This window comes from Rhinatrema bivittatum, chromosome 2 (genome assembly GCF_901001135.1).
Source record: "Rhinatrema bivittatum chromosome 2, aRhiBiv1.1, whole genome shotgun sequence".
Classification (NCBI taxonomy): domain Eukaryota; kingdom Metazoa; phylum Chordata; class Amphibia; order Gymnophiona; family Rhinatrematidae; genus Rhinatrema; species Rhinatrema bivittatum.
The window spans coordinates 424,872,873-424,881,339 of record NC_042616.1 but is presented as its reverse complement, the minus strand read 5'-3'; the positions used below and the strand labels follow the sequence as shown (position 1 = coordinate 424,881,339).

The window sequence follows — 8,467 nt, the reverse complement described above, 5'->3', positions numbered from 1 at the left end:
CAGACAACCCACTCGATGAAACCCATCAGTTTAAGTTCCACAGTGCAATTTTAGAAGAGGGACATTCTAATTAATCAGGGAATGTAAGTGCTGCCCCCTAATAAAACCACATTACACGTAAAGTTGTGGTACTGGCTTGAGATTATAGACACCAAATAAAGAGAGTGGGCCTTTATCAGACATCCTCCTAAAACAAGGGGAAAGCACGCACTCTGCACCCTGTGTATCCTGGCTCTCTTTATACCTCCCCCACTGGACACAAAGGCTGGCCTGCTCCTCCTATACACACCAGTTTTTTGTTTTTTTTCTTTTTTGCTAAAGTAAAACCTCAGCAAAATATTTCAGACTTTGCCCCCCAAACCAGGAAAAAACATCTGGCCGATTGGGAGGACCAACTAAAAACCACCTTCCTCGTCTTTACGTAGCTGAATTGGTGGCTGTTCTGCAAAGTTTGTGCCCACGGGGGGATTCCAATAAGAACCAAATGAGGAAAGGAAGCCCAGTGATATTTCACATTCCAGCTGGAGAGGTGTTCCACTTTTGAGTTTTGATACAGCGTTTCCCCGTAGGACTTCCTCCTCCATCTTTGGCAGCCCAAGTTCATGTATTGACTTGCACTTACGAGTCACCGATCCACAAGGGCAGGGTCTCCCATCCCCTTAACTCTCACTCTCAGTTCAGCCACTGGCCGGTGCCTGGGGGCCCCCCCCCCCACCCCCCCTGTTGGGCCATCGCTTTCAATAAACCAAGACCTCCCCTATTGTGGGTGCTCAGAGAACAAGCCTTGAAACCTCGTCATTCTCCTCCAGCTGGAGCACCAAGGAGAATACAGGCCTCCTGCACTGCCCATGCTGCCGATTCTCTACAGCGTATTTCATCAAAACAGGTTCCCAAAGTACTTTACCCCAAGCCTGAAAAGGGGACTCTCGGCAGTACGAGCCCGGCAGGGTAGAGAAAAAAACGCACCAGGGACCTCAGGGTGTAATATGGCACCCGGAGACCAAACGATCTCTGGTTGTGCTGATTGCTTCTTCCTTTCTCTAAACTAGGATCCCGCCCCCAACAAAGCACATCTCAGTGCCCTTCTCAAACCCTTCCATTCCTGTCCATCGGATCCTCTGTGCGCTTTTGTCTGTGGCGTAAAGCTGATGGAACCAGCCACTTCACGGCCCTCTGGCTATCCTGCCTTGGGAGAGAGCGAGAAGGCCCTTGGCTAGAGAAAAATCTCTCGAGGGGAGCGGAGAGCACAAGAGTGGGCCAGGTCAGTTTGGTTTGACACTCGCCCCGCTATCCTTAACAGCTAGTATGGATCCCCTCCCCACAAAAGTGCACTATTGCTTGTATTGCTGTTAAGATCCAAAAAATAGACACGCGGCCCAAAACCCATCTGCGGCTTTCTAACCCAAGCCCCCTCCCCCCCCCCCTGCCCAAAACACATAAGAAGCTGAAGTGGGCAGGGTGGGAGAATCGGAACTCTGATCTATTCCACACTTAAAACACAAACAAAGAAAATCCCATAAACCCTCCCCTCTCTCACACCCAAAAAAAGGAACAATTAAACTAAGGAGAGGCAACAGAGCCATGAGAGCAAAGAGTCTGCGGGGCACCGCCGTGCGCTGCTCCTCCCCAGGCAGAAGGAAGACGTCCCTCGCCGTCCGGTCTCGTCTGCTCCTGCGGAAGTGTGCGATGGGGGAGCGTCCTCCTCGCTCACTGGGGTTCACCCGCGGCAAGCTCCCTGCTCGCTCTTGGAAGCGACGTAATCCTCAGTCTATGCTTTTTTTTTTTTTGTGGACGGGACAGGCGGGAGGTTGTTCGTTTTATCGTTTGGTTTGTGAGGATGAAAAGCCCCTTTAAGCTGCATCACTCGGAAGCGCAGACATCACTTTGAATAAAAGCAAAAAAAAAGAGCATGAACACAAGTGGGAAGGAAAACGGATCAGTTTCCGCCCCCCCCCCCCCCTCCAAAAGTCCCTCGACCCCCGACCCAGCCAAAAGAAAGCACATCGACGCAACTGCAATCTGTCTCCAATACCCCTGCACCGCTAAATACTTTATTACGCACTAACACCTGCCAAACGTTTACCTATCATCATACCCAATTGAAACTGTTATTAGTAGGACACAGTTCATACTTTATCTTGTTTTAGTTATTTTTGCTTCATTTCTTCATTCCTGTTGTATACATTGGCTCTTATTTTGCCTATTTCTAACCCCCCCACAGTTACCATGTAATCTGCAACCCATTCATATAAACCTATGTTCTCTTATTGTTCGCTTGAAAGCAGGCATGCGCTACCTCCCAAAGTTACGAATGTAAACCTTTGATTCTATATACAATGTTGTTATAACTGTAAACCGGAGTGAAGGCCTTTCGCTAAACTTCAGTATATAAAAACATACAACTAACTAACTAAATACATACAGTGCCCTACCATAAGTGTGCATAGCACTCCTACGACATCATGCTCGCACATCTATATCTAAACACACACAGCCACGGATTCTCTTGTGCAGCTCTGATGCGCTGCATACGCAGGTAGCAGCACAGAAAGGATACCACCACAGGTGGGAGCCTGGTTTTTTTTTTTTTTTGCCAGGTTTTTAATGGCAGTTGCAATTGACTGCAAGCCACACAAACCCAGACTATAACTTACCACGTACACCTGACTGATGCTATAGCTGGAAACCCAAACAAACAGATTACTCAGCTCTCTATCTGCAGCGTCTACAGTATTTACCTTACCTGTGTACGGTTTTATTTATTTTGTGTACCCCAATGTTCTTGTCTATATATGTGCGCTATTTAATCTTACCTGTGTACGGTTTTATTTATTTTGTGTACCCCAATGTTCTTGTCTATATATGTGCGCTATTTAGTATTTGCCTGCACTGGCTTTAATGCCAATAGGTGTGTGTTACTTTCACAGAGGACCTTACTGCTGTTGTGATCTCTCCTGCCTACTCAACACCACCCCCACCACCTCCATTTTAACTTGCTGTACACTGCCTTGAGCGAATCTCTCTCTGAAATGTGGTTAATAAATCATAAATAAATAAATGTGTGTGTACACCTGGGTCTAGCACACATAGAAGGAAGACAACGCGATCTTTCTACAGTCAGGGAGGAGCTCCAGGAATTATTTTTTTTCCCTGTGATCGACTGCTAGAAGAGTCTCACTCTTGAAACCCGAAGAGCAAGCCGGCAGCCCTTGGTGTCTGTAAAGACCCCGGGGCAGCAATGGTTGGGATTTCTCAGTCACGGCCAATTCAGAAAGCAGGTCGCTTGAGGTTTGGTGGTCGGCTGTCCTCCAGAGATGGTCGCACGTCAGGCCGTGCCTACTTCCGCTCAAGTGCCGCGCCCTCCCCCCCTGCTCTCTCCGACAACACTCCTGGCTCCATGCCCGCAGATACGGGAAAATGTGCCGCAGGAACACTGCCGCGACGCTTAGCCGCACTTTTAACTATCCACCATTACATTTTTACACAACAGAATCAGCTAGCCTTCAAGTTCCCATTATGCTGGCACACACTTCACAAACGGGTCACTGGCGAGGTGCGGAGGACGGGCTAATTTTTTATTCTCTCTCGGAACTGTTTATGTGGGGGAGTGGGGTAGGTCAAGTAATCTGCCTCCTAGCAGGCCTGCCCCCTGCTCCCTTAGGTAGCTAACTCTCACAAAGCTAAATGCAAGCTGCCTCTGGCTAAGAGAGATGGGGCAGGGGGGGGGCTCCTCGGTGCAGGGGGCTGGAAGATGCTTACAAGAGTCCGTATCGGCTCTGATATTTGGAGAGGATGGTCTTGCACTTCCCCACTTCCTTGCGCAGCTCCGTCACCTCAAGGCGCAGCGCCGTGTTCTCCTTCTCCAGGAAGGCCGCCCGGATGGTGATCTGGTTCTCCTTCAGCCGCCGGGCATCCCGCGAGCGCTTGGCAGCCACGTTGTTCTTCTTCCGCCGTATCCAGTACCTCTCGTCCTGGAGAGCATTAAAAAAAAAAAAAAAAAAGGGGTTGGAAAGAGAAGGTGAGATGTCCTCCCCTCAGCTCTCATCTGAGTGTCAGCCTGAGGCCAAATGCTGTGGGCATGGGGGTAGAAAGTGGCTCTACCGTGGGGGGGAAATCGCCTATAATGTTGCCTACAGCAGTGCAGGAGGCCTGGATTCTCCCGCTCCCGTCCCTGCAGGCCAGCAGGGTGCAGACGGAGGAGGGGCAGAAGCAATGCACTATAGGGTCCAAGAAACTAGGACTGCGGGGCAACTGTTGCTGCAGGGGCTATCCCTACTGATGAGGAAATTCCTCCCCCCTCCGAGATGGCTCCCCCCCCCTTCCAGCCTGCAAATCTACAAGAGATCCTTTAATCACCCGTGCAACTGTTCCATGGAGGGGAGTGGGGAAAAAAATAATGGTAAAAAAATTCGAGAGAGAGAAAGGAGCAGCTCATGCTAGAATTTAACCAACCAGCAGAGGTCTCTCTTGTGAGCGCTGCTTTCTTGCCTCGGTCAGTCCGAAGAGTAAGGCCTTGAGCCAAGCATCAAATCTACGTCTTCTATGCAGAAGGGGAGAACAACCCAACCCGCCTCGTCAGGACCTGCCCCCCAAAAACTCCTCTCACTGCCATTTAAGCCTTCATTCACAGCTACCCAGAATTTTCTGTGCAGACGAGGTCCCAGCCTCCACTCTCCACTGAGCAATGGCTGGGGCTCTCCCCAAAAGAGCGGCACCATCTGCAAAGCTGCTCCAAGGAACAGGAATCAGGTCTAGGACTTGAACCTCGAGCCTCCCATAGGGCAGCATTCAAGCCCAAGACCTTTTGCTTTATAAAAGACTTCTCTCCTTAGCTTTCATCGTATACATGTGCCCGGTGTTTTCTATTTCATAGAACTTCTACTCAGCAAGCTCCTAAGCAGGGCAGAATAAAATGTAATATATCCCCCAAATATAGGCAAACTAGGCTGGTAAATTTTAACCCACAAACTATTCTGCTTTTCAGAAACAAAACTATCCACCTGTTTATTCTGTAAACTCCTGGAGAGAAATAGTAACCCCCTAATTTGCTGGCTGAAAATTGTGCCTGCCCACGACACCAGCAATCATGCCCCCCCCCCCTGCTAACAATCTGTGGTACTCCCTGCTGACCTTGTCCCCCCTCACTGGCAGCTGCACTCTCCCATAATGGAGAAATTACTTACCTGATAATTTCGTTATCTTAGCGTAAACAGACGGACTCAGGACCAATGGGTATTGTGCTCTCCTGATAGCAGATGGGAGACTGAGTCAGATGTCAAAGCTGACGTCAGCCTACATATACCCATGCAATAAGCTTAGCTCTTCAGTATTCTCCTCGAAAAGCCATTGTGGATATATGTTTGTTTAAATAACTTGATTAAACTTGAACTGGTTCAACTGATTTCCAAACTGGAGATAGTCAGTGTATTCAACCATTTAACGCCAACACCAGACCAACTATGGGTGTCTTGAACTAGGGGTAGGCCATGGCTTACCCGTATTTGCTTAATCTCGAGGATTGTTATCAGAGGTTCTCGTTTTCTGGAGCAGCTGTGGGCGGGAAGCAGAGTCCAGCTGTCTACACTAAGGAAAACAAAATTATCAGGTAAGTAATGTCTCCATCTCCTAGCGTGTAGCCAGATGGACTCAGGACCAATGGGATGTACAAAAGCTACTCCCTGCCAGGGTGGGAGGCTGCCCGTGGCCCACTTAGTACTGCCTTTGCAAGGCTATGTCCACCTGGACCTCAGCTTCCAGGCGGTAGAACCTGGAAAAGGTGTGTATGGAGGACTGCGTCGCCGTTCGACAGCAGCTTGGTTTCTGCCCAGGATACTGCCTGGGCTCTCGTAGAATGAGCCTTAACGCATAGAGGTAAGGGCTTTCCTGCCTCTGTGTAGGCCACCTTGATTACTTCTTTGATCCAGCGGACTATGGTCGCCAGTGAGGCTGCTTCCCCTTGTTTCTTCCCACTGCGAAGAACGAACAGGTGGGTCCATTTTACGCACAGGTTCCGATCTTTCCAGGTATCTGACTAGGAGTCTGCCAACGTTTAGCTGGCGACGAAGGCGTGAGTCTTCTGAGTCCTTATGTTCATCTGGAGGAGGTAACGAGATGGTTTGGTGCAAGTGAAACTGGGAAACCACTTTCAGTAAGGAGGAGGGGACAGTGCGCAGTTGTATGGTTCCAGGCGTGAAGCTAAGGAACGGTTCCCAACAGGATAGTGCCTGTAGTTCGGAAATGGGACAAGCTGAACATATTGCCACCAAGAATGCCGTCTTCAATGTTAAGGGACGTAGTGACAGACCACATGTTGGTCTGAAGGAAGCCCCAGCTAGGAAGTCTAATACTAGATTGCGATTCCATAGAGGCACCGGCCACTTTAGAGGTGGTCGGAGTTTAACCCCTTTCAGGAAGTGGGAGACATCTGGATGGGTTGATAGCTTGATACCGTTGGCTTCGGCTCTTGAAGCAGGCCAGCTCGGCAACTTGGATGAAGAGGGAGTTGGGTGACAACCCCTTCTTCATACCGACCTGCAGGAAACTTCAGGATCATGGGAATTTTAGCCATACATGGGAGAGTCCCACGGTCCTCACACCAGGCCTCGAATACTCTCCAGATCTGTATGCAAGACAGGGATGTGGAGAACCTGCGTGCTCGGAGCAAGGTGTCAATCACTGCCTTTGAGTAACCACGCTTCTTCGGGTTAGTCCTTTCAAGGGCCAGACGAGAAGAGAGATGGATCTTCGTGGAGGATCGGACCCTGCTGGAGAAGGTCTCTATGTGGAGGTAGGCACAGAGGGTTCCCCGCAAGTAGTCTTCGCATGACTGCATACCATGGTCGCCTTGGCCAATCCAGGGCAACTAGTAGAACTAGCCCCCTGTGATGATCTATCTTGCGGATGACCCTGCCCAGTAATGGCCATGGAGGGAAGGCATGCAGAAGGTCTTCCGCTGGCCAGGTCTGGATGAGAACGTCTATTCCTAGTTCTCGTCTGCAGCTGAAAAACCTGGGAACTTGGGCACTGAGACAGGTGGCCAGGAGATCCATGTCTGGGAGACTCCAGCAATATACTATCAGTTGGAAGGTTATGGCCGACAGCGTCCATTCCCCTGGGTCCAGGGTCTCTCTGCTGCGGTAGTCTGCTGAGACGTTGCCTTTTCCTGCGATGAGATCCCTTGAAGATTTATTTCTGTCCATGCCATGAGGGGTTCTATTTCCAGGGACACCTGATGGCTCTTTGTTCTTCCCTGGCTGTTGACATAAGCAACTGTTGTGGCATTGTCAGACATTATCCTGATTGATAATCCACGGAATCTGTGGCTGAATCGCAGGCACGCTAGTCTGACTGCTCATGCTTCAAGGTGGTTTATGTTCCAATCCGCCTCTTTCTTGTTCCACTGTCCCTGGGCCGTCAGTTCCTGATAGTGGGCTCCCCACCCTCGCAGGCTCGCATCCGTAGTGAGCAATATCTAGTTCGGTGGGGATAGGCTTACTCCTCTGTTTAGGTGGTCTTCCTGTAGCCACCACTGGAGCTGGGGCCACACCTCTGCTTGTAGTTGGAGGTGAATTGAGTAGTCCTGGGACAGTGGGTTCCATCGTGACAGTAGGGAGCGCTAGAGCGGTCGCATATGGGCCCTTGGCCACGGAATGGCCTCCAGGTTTGATGCTATGAGGCCGAGGACTTGATGCATTGGTCATCAATTGTCGCAATTGTGCCATCAATTTCCTTTTCATAGGGGGAGGAAGACTTTGTTCTGTAAGTGTCGAACTGGGCTCCCCGATATTCTAATGACCGAGAGGGCTGTAGACTGCTTCAGCTCATGTTCACAACCCACCCGAGATCCTGCAGTAGGCTCTTGACTCTGCTGGTCACCTGTCGGCTCTCTTCCGGAGAGTTTGTCCAGATCAGCCAGTCGTCCAGGTAAGGATGTATCAGGATTCCTTCCCTTTCCCAGTGCTGCCGCCACACCCACCATAATTTTGGTGAAGGTACTGGGGGCGGTTGCTAGGCCAAAGTGAAGCGCCCGGAACTGGTAATGGTGGCTCAGTATTGCGAAGCGCAGGAGCGCTGGTGATCCTGATGGACTGGGATGTGAAGATAGGCTTCGAAGAGATCCAGGAGGTTAGGAACTCTCCCGGTTGTACTGCCATTGTAACTGAGCACAGAGGTTCCATGCGCAAGTGTATTATCCACTGACGATTGACGTTGTTGAGATCCAGGATGGGCCAGAATGACCCTTCCTTCTTGGACAATAAAATAGATGGAATAGCGCCCAGTATTTTGTTGTGGCGCAGGAATCGGAGTTATTGCCTTCAGGCTGAGTAATCTTGTTAGAGTGGCTTCCACTGCCAGTCTTTTGATATGGGAGTGGCAGGGTGACATAATAAATTTGTCCCGAGGAATGCAGCAGGACTCCAGAGAGTAACCTTCTCAAATGATGTACAGCACCCATTTGTCCAACGTG

The 8,467-nt window shown here is 50.1% G+C and overlaps 1 protein-coding gene across 1 annotated transcript in view; it reads right to left on the bottom strand.

Annotated features, from left to right (window-relative positions):
• Window positions 1-292: 292 nt before the first annotated feature.
• TEF (TEF transcription factor, PAR bZIP family member) overlaps window positions 293-8,467 on the bottom strand; it is a 73,586-nt gene continuing 65,411 nt past the window's right edge. Inside the window, exons 4-5 of the mRNA XM_029590241.1 lie at window positions 3,760-3,971; window positions 293-1,882 (exon numbers count right to left, since the gene is read on the bottom strand). Of these exons, the coding sequence (XP_029446101.1) occupies window positions 1,861-1,882; window positions 3,760-3,971 (234 nt within the window). The 3' untranslated portion in view covers window positions 293-1,860. The remainder of the gene's footprint in view (window positions 1,883-3,759; window positions 3,972-8,467) is intronic.